This window comes from Pseudonaja textilis, chromosome 3 (assembly GCF_049901715.1).
Source record: "Pseudonaja textilis isolate UNSWEBS1 chromosome 3, rPseTex1.2, whole genome shotgun sequence".
Lineage (NCBI taxonomy): Eukaryota > Metazoa > Chordata > Lepidosauria > Squamata > Elapidae > Pseudonaja > Pseudonaja textilis.
Window position 1 is genome coordinate 19,966,978 of NC_141992.1, and position 20,102 is coordinate 19,987,079.

The 20,102-nt window shown below is 38.1% G+C and overlaps 1 protein-coding gene across 5 annotated transcripts in view; it reads left to right on the top strand.

Annotated features, from left to right (window-relative positions):
• Positions 1–20,102, top strand: part of NFATC2 (nuclear factor of activated T cells 2) — a 191,062-nt gene that overhangs the window by 55,081 nt on the left and 115,879 nt on the right. For all 5 annotated transcript variants that reach the window (XM_087928993.1, XM_087928994.1, XM_087928991.1 and 2 more), the window contains exons 4-5: positions 13,105–13,307; positions 14,506–14,678. In XM_087928993.1, the coding sequence (XP_087785119.1) occupies positions 13,105–13,307; positions 14,506–14,678 (376 nt within the window). The remainder of the gene's footprint in view (positions 1–13,104; positions 13,308–14,505; positions 14,679–20,102) is intronic.

Genomic DNA, 20,102 nt, shown 5'->3' on the forward strand with positions numbered 1-20,102 from the left:
TATATTATATATACATAATATAATTATATATTATATGTACATACACGCACACACACACACACACACGGTGTTTCTTAACATTTGGCAGTTGGCTTTAGAGTACAAGTAATTCTTCACTTATAATCTATTCATTCAGTGATCATTCAAAGTTACAACAAAGAAGCTTCTCCAGCTCTAAGATGCTGGGAGAACAAAAAGGGTCAGCTGAGTTCTGCACTGCTTTGGTGCAAAATAACTGCCCAGAATAAGGCATTCTTCACTTGAGATGTCCTGCTCAAAGATTGAAGATGCAAAGGTTTTTCTTTGACAAAAGAGGAATCTTGAGGAACAATCCTGACAAATTACTTTAGAAAGTATCTGGGTAAGGTCACAGAGATTAGGCAGTGCCTGCTACTTTTTTAGCCTTCGGCCTTGTAGAGGAAACTCCACGGAAAGGGGTTTGGCAGTCATTATGACAGGGGTCTCCAATCTTGGCAACTTTAAGCCTGGAGGACTCCCCAGCAAAGCCAGCTGGGGAATTCTGGGAGTTGAAATTCACCAGACTTAAAGTTGCCAAGGTTGGAGACCCCTGATCTATAATATCCAAAGTTCATTACATTGTCTTTCCCTGTAATAAATTCAGAAGTGTCCTATCAGTTTGGGGTCTCAAGAGGCTAGGGTTTTACATTTCTGGTTGACTTGGCACTAGCCAGATGATTTCTTTCATAAGCAAACACAGAGGCGATCTACGTTTCAGCCAAAAATCTCTTTCCTCAAAGATTTCTCTGCCACTTGGTGTTAAAATGCCCATTTATCCCTAAAACCTTTGTAGATGGCAACAGCTAGCTTGCCTTGCCTTGATCCCCATAAAAATAAATAGAATTGGATCATGTTAGCAGTGGAAGGGAGACTGCTTGGAAATCCAGTGATTACAGATCTGGAAATTGAAAAAAAAATGGACGGAATCTTTGGAAAATCAGTGTCAGGGGATGTGTTCATGGAGTCCATTTTGAATGATGTTTATTTTGCTTATTACAAACACATATCTTGAACAAGGGTCACCAAACTTGGTACATTATACCATTGGGCAGTCTCACTAAATGGTTCCCATGCTGAGGATAAATGGTTCCCATGCTGAGCATATGTTTGAGGCAGAGGTGGTATTCAGCAGGTTCTGACCAGTTCTGGAGAACCAGTAGCAGAAATTTTGAGCAGTTCAAGAACTGGCAAATACCACCTCTGACTGGCCCTGCCCCCATCTATTCTCGGCCTCCTGAGTCCTCCTGATTGGCAGGGTCTTCTTTGGTTGCCCTGCACAGGAGAACGGAGCTAGAAAGCAGGTGAATGGGGTGGCGAGGGAATGGGATTTTGTAGTAACCTTCCCCCAGGAGTGGGAAGGTATGGAGATTTTATAGTATCCTTCCCCTGGAGTGGGGAGGCAATGGAGATTTTACCTTATCCTTCCCCTGCCACGCCCACCAAACCATACCACACTCACCAAGCCACGCCCACAAAACCAGTAGTAAAAAAATTTGAATCCCACCACTGGTTTGAGGGTGAAAAAGTGCTAGGGTCCAGCCATCAAGGCAGCCAGCATTTTAATTTTAGAGAATGTTTCTGAGATATTGATGGAGCTCAGAGGCATTATCAAGTTAAGTTAGTTAAGTTAAGACTGGTGCTTTCCCTCTCAACATGCTAGCCTCCCTATAATATTTTGATTAAAAGAATCTTTAAAAAAAATCATGGGGCAGGGAGCTTGCCAGATCTCACAGAATATATTAGCAGGCATGCTACCCTCTCCATATATATCTTTTGTCATGTGAATTATCCAGGATATAAATATCATGTTAACTGTCTAGGATATAAAATTTCATCTTAAGTACTTAGGATCTGAAATTGTGCTGGTACAGCAAAGGGGACAGAACACAGAGGAATTTTTTTCTGGGAAAAATTACACACCAGGACATTTTTTTGGAAAAGTTAAAGTGATGTTTATATGCATGCCTACATGCAAAACACCCAGCTACCCTGCTTTTTCCTTGAAAACCATCCTCTTCCCAAATTGCTGTTAACAGTTGCTGGAAAAACATACATGTGTCTGGCTTGGTGGGTGTCGACCTACTTACTACTATTATTCTTTTTTTAAAAAAAATAAATGTTTATTGAATTTTACACAGTTAAAAACAACACAAATATAAAACACAACAAAACAACACAAATACATTTTTTACAATGCTGTGACATCTACTTTCCCTGTTTTTGTTAACTATCTATTATACATTTATTATACATTTATGTACTATTTTTTTTGTTCTTACTGTCCTATCATCCAACCAATTGTACCATTTTTTCCAGACTGTATAGTATTCCTTCTCTTCCCTCTCTTGTAATTCGAATGTGAGTTTCGCCATTTTAACTATCATTCTGTGTGGATAGATCCTTGGCCAATTGAAGCCATAGTACCTGAAAAATGCTGGCTTGACAGGAAGACAATTTTTGCAGGCTGTTTTCATACAATTTCCATGGACCTCACTAGTCTGGTGCAGAGCAAAGTGTATTGGTATATGTGTATTAAAATAACAAGAGGAAGGAAGTGGTAAGAAGTAGAAAAGGCATGCTTACTCTCTCTCTTTGTCTTTTTCTGTTGCTTTCTCTCCCTTTGTGAAAATACATCACAACAAATTTTGTCCTTTTTTGCTTGGTACTGGTAACATCTTTTCTCTTGGTAGACTATGTTCAGGTGTAATTCCCATTGGTTTCAAGAATTTGCCTTCTGAGTTTGGATGTCTGGTTAACACAATTCACAGAAGAACACTTCCAAAACTTCACTTGCTCTTTCGATTTTTCTTCCCTGTAAGAAATCTGACAGTGGCCAATTGGTTTCAGCTCAGAATTGCTACCAAATTAATGACAGGTTTTGTATTGGTGAAGATTCATGCAAGCAAAAGAGAGGCTCTGTTGTCTCTGTGACTTTAGACTCCACAATAATCTATTTCCTTCCCTTCCCCCTGCTCAAAAATCCAAATTCCTTGAAAAGACAGAATAAATTAAGAATGCAGAATGAGTTTTGTTAAAATGTCTATGCATCGCTGTATTTTTCTGACAGCTATGGTCCCTAATGTAAGTTATATAGTTACAATATTTTATGATGAGAAATTAGAGTTTTTTTTATATATATGTTATGCTGTTTTACTGCAGAAAAGTACTCTTCCACAATGATTTATACCTGGAGAATTAGGACAATATAGGCATGGCATGTCTGGTATAGAAATCACTGTAGAACAACAGACAAACTGTTAGGGCTTGGCACGACATCCTTTCTCTGTCACAGTAGTGCATGCAAAAACAGCAATAGGACACAACACACCAAGCATCACAGGAGTTGAATAAACATTTTACTGATAGATCAATGCCAAATGCTACAAGAGCATAATCAAACTTGAAAAGATTGTAAAATGTCAGGTCTGAAATACTGTACAAAGGTTATGGCGTAAAAGGGCAGAACGTTTCCTCTTATTGTCACACTCATCCAGACTTGGGCTCCTAGGATAGAAAGACTCTCGACTCCATCTGTCCAAAAGGTATACTTTTACTAAAGCCAAGTCGTTACAATACAGCAAAAGTCAGAACGAAAGTTTTGCGTCAGACATTTCCCCACTAACTTTCCCTTTTCTCTTCCTCCTCCCTATTATCTCCCTATTGTCCAGTTACAGTGGAAAAAGTTATTTTGGGAACAGTCCCTGGAATGGCAGGCTGGATGGGACCCATTCTATTCATTCCCAGGCTCTGGCCTTGGGATGGTGAGCTGCTATCTCGGGATGGCACAATGAGTGGTTATCCTTCTCACAGCTCTCTCGTCCCATAGTCTATGGCAGACTGGCTTATAGCGAAGCAAGGCTGGAGCTCAGGATGGCAGTTCTGACACTTACTTACTGCAGAATTAAGAGCTATAAAACTGGGATTGTCAAAATTGTTGACAAAATTAGAATTAGTCACTTTCACAACATTCAGTTTACAAAAAAAGGAAGTCTTTGCATTGAACTACATAGATAGGATATATAAAAGGGCACCACTTGTCCTTTTAGACATAGGGTCTCTTGCCAGAGCAGGGTACAGGATTTGAAGACTTCCCTTCCAGCTTCTATGCTCTGCTCTGCTATGTTCTGCTCTGCTCTGCTAGCCTAGCCTAATTCTAGTCTAGTCTAGTCTACACTAGTCTGCTCTACTCTACTCTACTCTACTCTACTCTACTCTTTATTAATTTTGTTTCAGAGAAAATATTATTGTACTTAGGAATGTTCAGAGGTTATGCATCAAATGAGTATAAGGAAATGTTTAGAAGAACATGGCAACTAATTTAGACTTATAATGTAATTTATATAATAAATTATCAATGAGGCCTAACTTTACTTATGGACCTTCATTTTTGTTACACCCTGTATATTTTAGTTGCATTTGGGCAATTTTAGAATAAAACTTGAATTAACCCTAAAGTCATTGATTATTTTATTATTATTAGCCATTGGCAGTTGTGACTTGAAATTCTGGGTTTTTTTGCACCAGGGAGGGAACACTCTCTTTCAAGAGTTTTCTTATCTTCTTGTGCACAGCAGGAAAAGAGGAAAGGTTGGAGGAAGTTAGTTTTTACTTGGTTTGTATTTGCCTTTAATTAAGCGTAGACAGCAGGGACTCTCTTTTCCTATATATTTTTCTAACTAAAAGTTGACAAATGGGTTTCTGAATCACCACACCATTTCTGAAAAAGCTGACAGCAGACACACATGCTCTCATTGGATGCTAAAATTGCTTCCCTTAAGACTATAAAAGGCTCTACCAGGAATTAATTTTGAACCAATGATCTCCCTCATAAAATTTCCACCCATACAGTCAAATCATTTTGCCTGCTAGTGTCTGTTCGTGGGATTTTCAATTGGATGCCCGTGGATACTTTTATTCCTTCCCCTGTTTGAAAAAGAGGCACTTTTAATTAAAAGGAAAATAGCAACAACAATGGGAAACTCTCCCCCTTTAAATCAAAATGACAGATTCCATTCTTCTCCTTCTGTTTTCCAAGAATAAAGGTAGCCATCCATCAGCATTCTAAGAAGTAAAAGGAGAGCTAGGGGTTCACAGTTGCAAAACTCTGGAAAAAGAAAGCAAAGATAGGAACAATATTAATAGGCATGTTTTGCAATCCCAATTCATTGGAGCACCAGATGAATACCATCGGCATTGACAAATCACCACCAGTCAATTGCAGAAGGCAGTGTTAGTCGTAACAGCTTACATCCTGCAACAATACCTTTAACCCCATCAAACACCAACATCTGCCTAAGGCAGGTCCTTGGGAAAGTCTTGATAGGTGGATAAAACTGCCCAATCCAGTCTAAACATCTGGGTGACCCTGCGACAAACCAATAATACTAATAATAAATTGAAATGGAACATTCAGATTTTTATCGGCTTACGCTTCTTTGAGATAGGGCAAGCCGGTAACTGAAATTTAATCATGCACATATTCTAATAAGCCAATTTTTGCAATAAAAGTCTCCTTGTTTTCAGAATGATGTTATTTATTTATCTGCCTGAGTACCTAGCATTTCCTTGGTCCAGAGGCCAAGTCTGGCCCTGTTAATACTCCAGGGGTGGGCAAAAGAAAAGAGTTCATTTCTACCGAAAGAAAGAAAACCCCAAAATAGAATGTGGAAAAGGTACACATCATGTCTGGCTGGTCTTTCCCTTTTTGGTAAATGTGACTCAAATACATTGGTTTTTCTCCAGTCTACTCTATATATACACTTTTGGGGGAGGATTGTTTTGAGTTGCTCACCTAATATGAGAGGCGAAATCCTCTTTGGGATCCCTATTTGTCTTTCTTGTTTATGTTATGTTCTTTTTTTTTTCCATTGCTGTCCTTAATTCTTGATTATGAATCCTTTTAGTGCCTAGGTGCAAAAACCAAGGACAAAAACTTGCCCTTCAGTAAAAGCAGTTTGCCTTTTTTCAAGGTTATTCTCAAGTCTCAGACTATTTTGCAGCCTTTCTGTTTCTTAAATTTGTACTAATTGACTCTTAACTCTACATAACCCTTTCAGATTAGCAAAGATTGAGCGGGTGCTATCACTTATCTGATCCTGCCATCTTGAAAAGCAAGCAAAATCTTTCTATTTGCAATTGAGGAAAAAAAAAAACGAGTTAACTTTGCTAATGTTAATTTAATTTGCAGAGAAGCATTTAAATTCTCTATGTATTTCTGTGAACTCTACATAAGGATAACTTCCAAAAAAGAAGGATCAATAACAATCAAATAATAATCATTACCTGAGCTACTTTTTACTATCCAGTTAAGTACAATCACATTCTTGAGAAAAACAATTATCATAGAAAAAGCTGCTGAAATATTTGAGGGCAACTCTAATCTCTTCTTAGAAACCTCCAATGACGGAGCGCCCACGATTTCTGGAGGCAAGCTGTTCCACTGGTTAATTGTCCTCACTGTCAAGGAAGTTTCTCCTTAATTCCAGGTTGCTTCTCTCTTTGATTAGTTTCCAACCATTGTTTCTTGTTCCACCCTTTGGTGCTTTGGATAATTATTTGACCCCCCTCTTCTTTGTGGCAGCCCCTCAAATACTGGAATACTGCTATCATGGTGTGTACTTCTTTGAGATACTTCTAATGACAGGCTTAGAAGTCAACTAAGCAATCTGAAAATAATGATTTTAGGGAAGCTCATGGAGATCTTGAAGTCGTCATTTCACTCTCTCTCCCTTGTGGGGAATCCAAAGCTGACTGTTCCCTCAAATAGTTGCTTCCAGAGTTCCTCTTTGCACAGAGCATAGGAAGGCTTTTAGTAGGAACGTCATATGTATTTTTTTAATCATTCAGAATTAAAAGACCATTGTAAATATTTTATAAAAGTTATTTATCATAAAAGAGAGCTTGGTCCGGGACAAGCCAAAAGAGATTTTATGAATCATAAGCCACAAACCCTTATGCTGGTTTAATGACGAAATCCACATTTTTGTGGGTGAATCCAGTCTGTTGGCACATGTGTAGAACTGTGTACCAAGTTAATGAAGTTATTTGCACAAATAAAACCTGCAGACTTGTCCCCTTGTCTTTCTTAAATTCATGCAAAGGATATGAATTTTGGGGAGGTGGGAGAGCGGGGACTTTTGAATATTAAATGCTAGATTTGTGAAAGCAAAATAGGTTCAAAAGACTGTTTGTCTCTGGGTTCTTCTTTATTAAGCAGACTGTGGAATGCTGCCAGCCAATCTAGAAATGGCATGTGGTCTTTTTCTGGGAAGGGGGGTGGGTAGTGATGGTGGTGGTGGATTAATCTAGGCAGAGATACCTCCTGCTGACTGTTAAAATAGAGAACAAAGAAAAAGAACTTTTAAAAAAAGCCATAGATGCTATTAGCTTAATGTTTCTGTTCTATGATCTCCTTGCCCTGCTTGCTTTGTATAGTTTAATCAAGATTTTTTTTTTAAAAAAAATATGTGGACCAAGTAATTGAAAACAAATTTACCGTGTCTTAGACCATCAAGTTCCCTTTCAGCTAGATGGTTGGCTATGCGGTAGATTCATCTGCTTTCAATTTTCAGTGATGTGAGAAATATAGAATGACTTGATTTGTAATTGTGAGTGTTAATAATGAAAGAGATATTCTCTGGTCTGGAGTCTGCATAGGAATTCTGGCTCTGTTATGCTTCACGTAATGAAATCCAATTCAAAAGCTGCTGTTATCCTTTACTGAACGTTTTTATGCTCAGCTAACTTTTTAAATAAACCCAGGGCTCTTTTTACTTCCTCCAAACATACGCTGCATACAGGATGCATAAATATTTGCGTAGAGAAAGATTGCCATGAACGTTTTAAAAACTTGTTTGTTTAAATACATAATTCATTTGATAAAAGTTTTGTTTCGGCCTGTCACCATCAGTGTCAAAACAGTAGGAAACAGTTCATTAACTAAAAATGTATTTTATGGAATGCTCTGCTTTATTTGGGGGGATTTGGGATGTATGTTGTCATTTTTTAAAAATTTCTGTTGGTAGATAATCATTTGATGAAAAATTGAAAATCCAAAGGTTTGGGGGGATCTTTTTGTGCACTTTGGAGTTCCTTAAATCAAGCTGTCAATAGTCTTTTTGGCAAATTAGGAAGTTCTAAACTACAGGATGTTCCCAACCTCAAAATCTACAATATATTGTTTGCAAACCTTCATTTTGGCTCATGTGACTTTAGGTTTTTCAAAGAGGCAAGGCCATAGTGTGGCTGTTACTGCATATGTGGTTTGAAAGACTTTTCAGAGAGTTTAAAAGAAAAGAAGTATTTCAAGAAAGATAGGAAATATATCCAAAGGCAGTCCCTATGCTTTAACTCATCAGAGCTGAGAATGTTCCGTTCTTGGTCAGACAATGTTAGGTTTTGCATGGCTTCTGTACTTCCAAGGCTAGGAAGTGGCTTTCTGACTTTTGATGTATCTGCTAGCATAGCATTTTGCCCCCTTCCCACACACTTCTATCATCCAGATCTTTGCTGAAAGGCTTTTTAAGAAATTTTGAGGGAGGCAATTAGTAATATCAGCAAGAGATGGGACTGACTGCACTATTCTGAATTCCTGAGAGAAAGGAAACATTAAATGTGATTTACACTACCTTAAGCATACCATTAGCCAGGTATATCAAAGATATGTATATATTTATTGGGGCCTGTGTAAATCATTCCATAAAGGTTAATTTGCTCTACATCCATTTCTGAAGTAGCCACAACTGCAGAGAAGCTTGGTGTGATTGTTTTGAGGTCCTCCTGTGATCTTCTGGAAATGGCTATGCATATACAAGACACATCACTGTCCAGCTGCAGGCCTAAAAATCTTGGGAAAATGCAACTATGCCAAGCTTTCAAGAAATTATAGCTGTTTTGTAGCTTTTAGAATCAATTTCCATGCTGCTTTTCCAGGTTCATAGCTTCACATTAAGGAAAAGTTAAACTTCTTCCTAATGTTCTGTTGTATTGTTTGTTTGGGTAGGTTTGGGTTTTTTGTTTGTCACAATGGCTTTTAAGGTTGCACATCTTGCAAAGTCACTCAACCTGAAAGTGACATTTTAAATAAGAGACACCACTCCTAGACAATCTCAGCTTCTCCCAAAGGGGATTGTACTTTTCCTGTACTGGGACTGTACTTGGAGAGAGACAATATATTGGTCCATAATGGTGTACCTTTTTCTGTGATTGACCTGTGCTTCCTCTTCCTCTGTTTCTGAGCTTCACGCAAAGGATGGGTGCGAGCATTTCCTGTCATTTCTCAAAACCTGGGAGAGACAGGAAGCACAAGTTATTTGTGCATCCTCTCAAGCCTTTTCTACAGAGCGTGCAAAGTGTGACTGCATTTCACAGTAGATCAACAATAAAAGTCACTGCACTCAACGTAAAATGGCTTGCAAGCTCTATGTAACCTTGTTTTGCAGGGCTGGCTCCATATTTCAATGCGAAGTCGTAGAAAATAGTCTCCTGCCAATCTGTTCTATGTTGTCAAACCAACATGGTGGTACTGAAAAGTGAGAGGTTGTTGAATAAAGCAGTTGGGTTTGTCCACAAGATCAGGTGCACACTATTTCAGAGTAGTGTCACATCAGGGGCTTTGTGGAAAGATGACTTCTGATAAGTATAGATCAGGGCCAAAGGAGAGAGAAAGCAATCATTCTGAAATCTGACACAGATGTCAGGGTACACGAGACTTTGTTGAGCATTGAGGTCCAAATAGTTAGCCAGAGGTGTTGCATACTAAGGTAAAAGTAGAAGTTTCCCCTTTCCAATGATGTCCAACTCTAGGGGATGGTGCTCGTCTCTATTTCTTAGTCAAAGGAGCCAGCATTGTCTGAAGACACTTCCATCGTCATGTGTCCAACATGACTACATATACACCGAGGCATAGGGAATTCTGTTGAATACATTACCTAAATTTTGAAATATAAACTATTGGGTGCTTGACACATCCATTGCCACTCCAAGTCTGTTTCTGAATTCTCCGGAAGGAAAAAGCAAGACAAAAAACTATGATTGAATGGGGTGATATGGGGCATGATTTGTGACTACGTTTTGCAACTGCAGTGCTATCTTTAACTCCTTTTTACTGCAGTCTTATTTTCTTGCATTATAAGCTGCAACTACTTTTTCTGTGCACAAACTTTATTTACTTATTTATTTTATTTACTAATATAAGCATCTCTTCTCTGGACATAGATAGGGTCTGTGTGTGTTGTATTTATATATTGTATACCCACATGATAAATTACACACACACACACAAACTTCCTTAGTTTTGATCTAATCATAATTACAAATTATTATTTTTTCTGCTAGATTATTTCCAGCTATTGAAAAGCAGGAAATGCTCTGTAAGCTGCAAATGTAAACTACCAAAACCTTTGGCTAAGTATTTAGTTGATGCCTTACCTTTTGAAATTAAGCCTTCAGAGTTAGCTTTGAAGTTTTTTCTTGCATTGTAAGAAAGATTCTAGACGTCCTGTCTTAAAAGTGTTTTGCTGTTGTTATTGTTTTGCCAGAGAAGAAAAAGGAGCAATGGTTTTCCTCAGAAAAACAATTGAGAGATTCAATTTTTCAGGTGATTACTCAGCATTTGTTTATGAGAATTCAACTTCTGCTTCATACAGTGCCTCTTTCCAATGTCTTTGTGCAGCGATATTTGGGAATATTTTAATTCTGATTTAAGGCTTGTAAATTCTGCCTCTACTCACGGAATGAGACAACTTGCTGAAGCCAACTTGCCATGGGACAATCCACATAGGATAATGCAATAAATATTATATGCCACTATTTCTTCGGCATTATTTCCATTGACAAAAATGGAAATAATGTTGAAGAAATAGTGGATGATTTATTGTGTTGAGTTATCCCACATGGATTGTCCCATGGTGAGTTGTCTTGCACCACAAAGTAAAAAAGATATTGAGACTCTAGAAAGAGTGCAGGAAAAAGCAATAAAGGGGACTGGAGACTAATATATATAAAAATTGATTGCTGGAATTCGGTATATCTAGTTTAATTGAAAGAAGAACTGGGGATGACATGATAGCAGTGTTCCAATATCTCAGAGGCTGCCTCAAAGAAGAGGGAGTCAAGCTGCCCACCAAAGCACCTGAAGGAAGGACAAGAAGCAATGGATGGAAACTAATCAAGGAGAGAACCAACCTAGAACTAAGGAGAAATTTCCTGACACTTAGAACAATTTGCCTCCAGAGGTTGTGATGCTCCAACACTGGAAATTTAAAGAAAATATTGGATAACCATTTGCCTGAAATGGTACGGGTTTCCTGCCTAAGCAGGGGGATGGACTAGAAGACAACTCTGCTATTCTATTCTGTTCCGTTCCATTCTCTACTCTACTCTACTCTACTCTACTCTACTCTACTCTACTCTACTCTACTCTACTCTATTAAGAGTTGGCCTCAGCTAGTTGTCCCACAGTGAGTTTACTGGGGCAAGATGGCTGTGGCAAGTTGCCCTAAATCTCTCTAGTCAACATTTTTAGATAATATGTCCTCCGATGCAACTAACTCTAGGCAACTTATGTACATGACTTCAGCAATTGAGTTTTAAGGTGACTCAGGTTTTGTCATTTGTACATTTTGGGATGCCTTACTGATGATGTGGGTGTTGGTACAGTTTGGCATTGCATCTGCTTTCATTTGGCCATTTCATCATGCTGATCTCTTCTCTCTGATCACTGGATAATGCCTTCTGTGGCTATTTTGGGTTGGCCTGCAAGGGAGGTACGGAATCTGTCTTTTGTAGGGGCCTTACCCAGAATCTCTACATATAACATTGAGAAGTTCATTTTTAATGTGTACCAATGTGTTCACAGGAAAAAAAGTGACAGTAAAGGTTACCTTATCTTATAACATAGGTTTTTTTTCAAACTTGGAAAATTTAAGATCTGTGGACTTCAACTCCCAGAATTCTGCAGCATAGAATAATATTATTCTGGAACACTGTGAACACATGTTAGTGATCAGACCAGTTTATCTGATGTTTTTATTTTGCATCTTATTGTACATGTTCTTATTCAAATTGTATTTTTACTATGCTTTACTGTAATATACCCTGAGAGCTTCAGCTACTGGGTGGTTTTAAAATAAAAAAAAAACATTTTCCTGCTGACTTGAGTACTGGAGGCATATTCAATAATGTGGTTATGACAAAGAGCCCACAATGAAGACTGGAAATGCTAATCAAGAGCTATAATGGTTATAGTCTGACTGACTGATTTTGGTTTCATTTTTAGATGAGCAAAATGTCTTTGATTAATAAATTGTAGCCATTAACTGATTAATTATTGTAATCCGAGCTTTTCTCTCTTTTTCTCAATTTCACTGATACTTTCACTTTTACCAACACCTAGACTCCTATGTTTAATAGTCTTAACAATTCTGTGTACATGCAAGGTTCTTTTTCTCATAATGGGGAAGTTACAGCTACTTTCTTTTCCCCTTTGATACAATAGCTTCTTTCTCTCTCTCCCTCCTCTACTCCCCCCTCCCCCCAATCATGTACACTTTTACTGCAGAGGTGACAAAGTGAGCTTAGGGAATCCAGGCAAATGTTTTTTATTTTATTTTGAAAGACATTTTAAAAATGGTTGATGATTCTGTGCAGTTTAATAAGTTACATCCCAATTATGAAGACTGTGAAAATGCTAAGAGCAAAAATTTTACCAAGTAACATAAGGTAGGAAACTTCAAAACAGTTCCTATTAGAACTATTACATATCTCCTTTTTGGAAAATAATAGGAAATAGTCAGATTTCAGTCTTGCAAAACAAAGCCACAGGAGATAATAACATTATTGCTCAGTATTCTTCATTAGTTAATTTATCCAGGTTCTTTGTATGCAAAACTATTTTATCTTGAAGGAAAGGAAAAGAACCATCTTTCTTAGTTATAAAAATTTCCTGAGGTGATTCTCACTCACCGCAGGGAATATGATGAGCTGTTATAAGCTTTTTGTGTTCTTTATCTGATACTGCTAAGACATTTCAATTCTTGCTCTATTTGTTGTTAAGATAATTGTGTAAATGGTTTGTTCTCTTGCCAGCTTCATGGTTATGTGGACCACAAGCCCTTGGGCCTTCAGATCTTCATTGGAACGGCAGATGAGAGGATTCTTAAACCACATGCTTTTTACCAAGTCCATCGCATCACAGGGAAAACAGTCACCACCACCAGCTTTGAGAAAATCATTGGCAACACCAAAGTGCTGGAAATTCCTCTGGAGCCAAAAAACAACATGAAAGCAACGTAAGGTTCAATATTGTAAGATAGCAACAGAGGAGAACTTAATACGCTTAATGTAAAAGATGCCTGTATTTCATTTGTAGAGAAAACTCTCAAGAGTAAGCTTTACTAAGGAATATACTGTAGTTCAGTAGTAGAATAATTCAAGTGAGTGCAGAATGGGTCCTCTTCAATCCCTTAACAGAGGTCATCTGTTAGGAGAACAATCAATTTCTACTGGAGATCTTGTTAGCAGAATAGACTAATAAGTCACCAGCTTTGTCAATTTTTCTGGAAACTTCTATTTCTCAAGGCCCGTAACTAGAGAGTCTTTTAGTGCAAATCCCTGATCATTAGATGATCTGATTTCTGCACCAGGAGAGCTTTCTGATTTGCCAGTCCTTGAGAGAAGAGGACATTTCAATTAATCAGCCTCTTCCCTACATGAATTAGGATTTGAATTGACTTCTTTCCCTCTTAGATTTTGAACTGAGATCATATGGTCTAGTGTCTTATATTGAGCTTTCATGTTTGGATGGATGGATGGAAGCAACCATATAGCTATATTAATGCCACTTGCTCAAGTCATTGCAAATGTGGAGAATATATGTAGCTCAGGGTTGAACTGTAGCTTCTTGTTGGTCTAGAAACAAAATGCCTATAGTAAGAAAACTAAAATTCTGAAAATATCAAAACTCCAGTGGATCATTGTTCCCGGAGGGACAATGACACTGATAAGAAAGATATTGTCAGCTGCTTAAGACTGCAATATATTCCATGGAATAATGGAGACTTTAGATTTAGAAATGTTGTATCAGCCAGCACTATCGTAGTGGTCCATTGGTATCAGCTGATTTCCAGATTAGGAGCAGAGAAAGTATTTCACAGATAAACCAGCTGGAATTACTTGCACTTTTTCTTTGGAACCCTTCTTTGATTGACAGGGTTATAAGATAACAGAGGTAAGTTTAAATCCATACTCTTGCAGAGGTACAGTAGTCCATTTTCCCTCAGGGAAGATAGAGAATCAGCCAGCCTCTTGTTGAGATTCCATAGAAAGGAGCTAAGCATACCTGAACCATTAAATCTGTAGTCATAATCAGAGAAACAAAAACAGACATTAATTTCAGGAGTGAGGAGTATTAAATTTCCAAATGCAATTGGGGATGAAAGTAATGATGTCACTGGACAAGGATTATTCAGTTATTTGTTTGTTTCACAGCATTGACTGCGCAGGAATCCTCAAGCTGAGGAATGCAGACATTGAATTACGGAAAGGAGAAACAGATATTGGCCGAAAGAACACTCGTGTACGATTGGTGTTCCGCGTGCATATCCCTGAATCTAGTGGCCGGATAGTTTCGTTGCAAGTTGCATCCAACCCCATTGAATGCTGTAAGTCATAATTTTCTGATAATTTTATTATTTTTCTGTAACTTTGTTTCTGAAACCCATAACTTTACAACAGAGGTCCCCAATCCCCAGACTGCAGCCTGGCACTGATGCGCAACCTGCTAAGAACTGGACCATGCAAGTCCCATCCAAAGCCCCATCCGTGCATGCATGGGATCCAAGGCAGCACGTGAAACCATACCTCCCCCTGCCCAGTCCATGGAAAAACTACCCTTCACAGAACCAGTTCCTGGTGCCCAAAAGATTGTGGGCCACTGTTTTACAGGACTGAAATACAGGCAGTCCAGGATTAAGACCATCTGACTTAGGGATAACTCATAAATGCAAACAGGCTACCTATTATTAAAAATGGCAGATTGCTTTCTTCTTTCTTTAGTCAATGAAGCATTGAAAGGCATACAATGTTTACAGGAATTGCTGATGATCACTGAAAGTAGTCTGTATTTTAAAAATGTGCAGTTTCAATGGTTCCTGAAAGCATTGCATAGCTTCAGCACTTTGTCTGTTCGAGGAGAGAATACTATCTACTACCTTTAGTCAGGGGTGGGATTCAAATTTTTAATAACTGGTTCTGTGGGCGTGGCTTAGGTGGTGGGTGTGGCTTGGTGGTCATGTTATTGTCTGGGTGTGGCCAACTCAATATCACTCACATTGAGGCACACATCTCCTCGCCTGGCCTCTCATGACTGTGCAACAGTCGTAAGTGTGAGAAATGGTCATAAGTCAGTTTTTTCAGTGCCATTGTAACTCTGAATGGTCACTCCACACAAGCAAAGTACCAGCAAAGGAGTGGGAAAAAACTCCAGAGACGTTCCTGAGACAGGAAGTCTAGTCCTGCCAAGAATGTAATAAGGGTTAATGGAGAGGCAGTTTCTATAAGCAACACCAGAATGTTTCCTTCCTGCTTTCCTTACAGGATTAGGCCAGTAATTTCTTCTAACAAACGGTTCTCTGAACTGCTTAGAATGTTAACAACCAGTTCTAGCGAATAGGTGCGAACTGGTAGAATCCCACCCCTGCCTTTAGTAACAGGCAGTCCATTTGTAAGTACAAGATCTGACTTAAATACAAAGTTGGGTTAAAGACAGAGTTAGGGAATACAACTTGTTCTTAATTCAGTGACCGCCTTGAAATCTGGAAAAATTGCTAAGCTCCTGCCAAAGGCAAACGTCACCCTCTTTACTTCCTGTCTTTTGATTCTTAATTAACCAATGTAAGGTCTTGGTCTTTGATCCTGTGCTATGCATCCTTATTTATCTGGGACTGTCTTATGAACTTGAAGATAAACTTCGTATTGCACCATTAACAGAGAGATGTTGCAAACGCACTGATTTATAAAAGAATGCCCAAATGTAGCAGCATTCTTCCAGAATAGATGGCTCAGTATGATTTTGTCCATATGCCTCTAAGATTTCATGATGCTAAAAAAAAAAAGGGGGGGGGAGTTTTCTAATTCTCACTGTGAATGCAGCAATCCAAGAGACTTTAGGATAAGCCATAATTCAAGAGGAAAAAAATGGGGTGGGAGTTGGGAAGAGGAATTTCCACTAAATAAGTACTATATAAACAATACAGGAAGTATATTGTACTCTCCCATCATGTTTTCCATAGGGCTTTCTGGCAGGTGAGCCTCCTCTTAAATATGCCAGTTTATCTTCCCTTGAGATAGGAGGATGATAAAAACATTTACAGATCCTCAATGTTTGATGAGTCGAGACTTGTGGCATAGCCTCATTCTAGCACCTCAAAGGAGGCTTAGTCATTTTTGGAGAACTTACCCTTGTGACCATCTTTTCTCATCCTGTAGTGTATTTTTTTTAGTAACTTGAGCTTTCTCAGTGGTTCGGGGATTTCATAGTTCTAACGAATCATTTTTACATCTTTTGTTGTATGACTGATATTAGTGTACAATACACTACATATTAATGTAACAATAAACCACCTGAGAAAGGAGGCTTTGAAAGATCTACTCTGTGGTTTTTGATCACAGCAAAATGCTTTCCCTAAGACACATTTGTATTGGAGTTGAACCCTGCTAAAATGGTGTTAGGTTTGCAACTGAATCATCTGGAAAAGTTTTATTATCAATTGTTTGGGTTTGCTTTTCTTGGATGAGGACAAAGTCCATATACTTCCGTGTTCTATTTCTCTTGCATCCTGATAAGTCGATCTATAAGTGTGTTGGTGGCAGTGTATTACTGCTTATGGTTTTCACATGGTATCAAAGTTGGATTCCTCCTTTCCAATGAGATTTCCTTTAGTTAATCTACCTGCTGATTGTAAGTTGTATCAAGAATTTAACAATTTCTTACAACACACACATACCACATATACCCTAACTTACAAACTTGGACCCATTTGGGCAATTCTTGAACTCCTAGTTTAATATTATCAGCATACATCTTGGTGCTTTGCCTGACATGCTTTTTTAAAAAATTATTTATATTTATTAAGAATTTCACATAAAGTAGGGAAAGAAAGAGGAAAGATTATAAAAGACGATTTCCCACCTTCTCTTCACCAGATAACCCATATTAAAATTGTTCACCAAATGTGTACATTTTCTCCTTACTCTTAGTATTGATGATGTTTTGTAGTTATAGCATTGCTGTAAGTGGATTTAATGAACAGCAAGCTGGCTAGAGATGAATGGCAGACCCCATTAAAATAGTTTATCAGAACTGCCATTCCATATAGTTGATGTATGGGGATGGGGAGTCGTGTGAGCATGATTGTAAAGTCAAAAACCATTTATTAGCCCTGGAACTGAAAAAGAGGTAGAGGTCTCCAACTTCCCATATCAGTATGTAAGGGTTTATAGAGTTGTACCTTTATAAACAGGAATTCTCATTACTAGCAAACCACTCAGGGACTGGAGTTGTGGACGTCAATCCCAGGAGAAAACTCACTGAAATAGCAGTGTTATTAGTTAGCTCATCGGTTGCTCCCACTAACTAGTCCCTTGAGTTGATGGTTGCTAACCGTAAGGCATTTAAAAGCTCCAAGGAGGTCAGCAGCTGCAGAGAAATAAGAATTGCCTTGAGTAGATATGTCATATTCCCCATCATGGGTTTTGAGAGATGTGCTCCTTCATAATTGAAAGGGTGAGGAGTATAAAAAGTGGGGTGATTATAAAGTAAAGTACTAAGACACTGCTTGTATGGGAAGCAAAAAGTAAATACTCTCTTGATCTGAGATCAACTTGTAGCAGTTACATGGAAATAACCACGTTCAACCTCATAGCAATAGCAATAGCACTTAGGCTTATATACCACTTTACAGTGCTTTACAGCTCTCTCTAGGCAGTTTACAGAATCAGCAATCTGACTCCTCATTTTTCTGACTTTGGAAGGATGGAAGACTGAGTCAACCTTAGCTTGGTGAGATTCGAACTTTCAAATTACAGGCAGCTAGCACTTGGCAGAAGTAGCCTGCAGTACTGCATTCTAACCACTGCACCACTGTAGCTCGTAGGTCTCATAGTCTCAGTATGGAATTTGTTTGGTCTTGCCATGTTCTGTGCACTTTTTCCAACTTCCCACTCTAGTTCCTTGGCCTATCAATCAAGTTTTGTCCAAATTAGGTTTTGCTTAGCATTTTGTTTTTAAAATCAGATGGTGTTGATTTAACTCAGATGGGGCAGGTCTACCTGCGGCTGGATATTTGTGATGAATTATGTCTCCAAAGGAATTTCTTTGTGTAAGAAATCTGGTGGCAATATGGAGTGAAAGAAATCATTTTTCCTTGAATAGATGAAAGATAAGATGCAATGTTTGAACAAGATGGAAGCATTGGCATGTTCACAGAACTCAATGATTTGTAGAGAGTAAAGATGATGACCCTTGATGAAAAGGGAGATGATTTGTTGCTGAAGCAACAAGGGAAACATTGCTTGAGTCGAACAATGAGGGAGGATTACAAAAACATCTCAGACACTCCGAAGAAAGTCTTTAGTCTGAAACCCTGGAAAGCTGCTATCAATTAGGGTAAACCAGAACTGCCTAATTTCTACTGAGGACCACACCTGAATTTTTGAATGACATGCTGGGACTCAGTATCTGGTAATCACGATGGGAAGGGAAAGGTGCATTTAATAACCCTGTGGTCTGAACTAGCAAGACTTTTAGGTCTTATCTTTTCCTTGTGCAGATATTCGGTACTATAAATATTATCAGAGCAAAGTTACCGTTTTCTATTCCTCTCTCAAGATTTACTAGATTAATGTTGACATCCCTCTATTTACTTTCAAAGGCATTTCTTAATTTGGATGAAATTGGATTAAATCACTTCTTTTGAAACAAGCTCCTTGGAAGTTTTCCTTTTTAATATTTTTTTTCCCTCTTCTCCAAGTTTTCCATAAAATTGAGATAGCCTACATTTATGATATGTGGCACATTTGCAAGGGCAGTGGAAAGAATGTTTTCATCTTGGCAAACCTTCTGCGGCTTTCCTGCAACAAAGAAAGCCAACTGGGAGATTGGCAACAGAAGTCTAGTTAAAGAGCAACAACGAACTATTCTGAGGATTCTTAGGCGATTCATCAGCCTGCTTCTTTTCAGGCAGGGCATTCCGAGGGCTGTCCATTTTCATTAACTTTGCTCAAAACCAATGTCCTTCCTTCCTTCCCTCCCTCCCTCCTTCCTCAAATTACAATCATGTTATTTCAATAACTCTTCCATTAAGCTTCTCAAGCAAGTTTAGGTGCATTGTTTAATATGAAAATCTTAGTATGAAAATCAATAGTATAGATGCAAATGGAAATATTTTCCATAAATGAATGTTGTTTGCATAGGAGGAAAATTGTTGTAGCAGGAAGAGAAATACATTGTTATTCTAGGAAAAAAATATGGATAGATGAGTAAAGTGCAGAAGTGTAATAATTCAACTCCTTTGAGATCTATTTATGGAACATATTTACATAATAAATGTTTTTTATTCACACAATATTGGTAGTAAGTGAAAAATGTTTTAAAAATTGGTAGCCTGGTTTTCTAATAATGCAGAAGTAAAAGTACAGCTCAATTAAAGAATCATTCTTTTCCCCAAATCATTTATAATTTTTCTACAGTGTGTCTTTCTAATGTTATGAGCTAGAGTTTTGGTTTTAAATAATTTAATGTGTTCATATAAGTTCAGCTCCATACAGTCCTTAACTTACAACCAATTCGTTTAGTAATCATTTAAAGTTACAACGGCACTGAAAAAAGTGACTTACAACTATTCCTCACACTTACATCCTGGACATAAACTGTTTCAACTTCTACCTTCAAAACGACACTATAGAGTATTGCACACCAGAACAACTAGGCACAAGAACAGTTTTTTCCTGAATGCCATCACTCTGCTAAACAAATAATTACCTCAACGCTGTCAAACTATTTACTAAGTCTGCATTACTGTTACTAT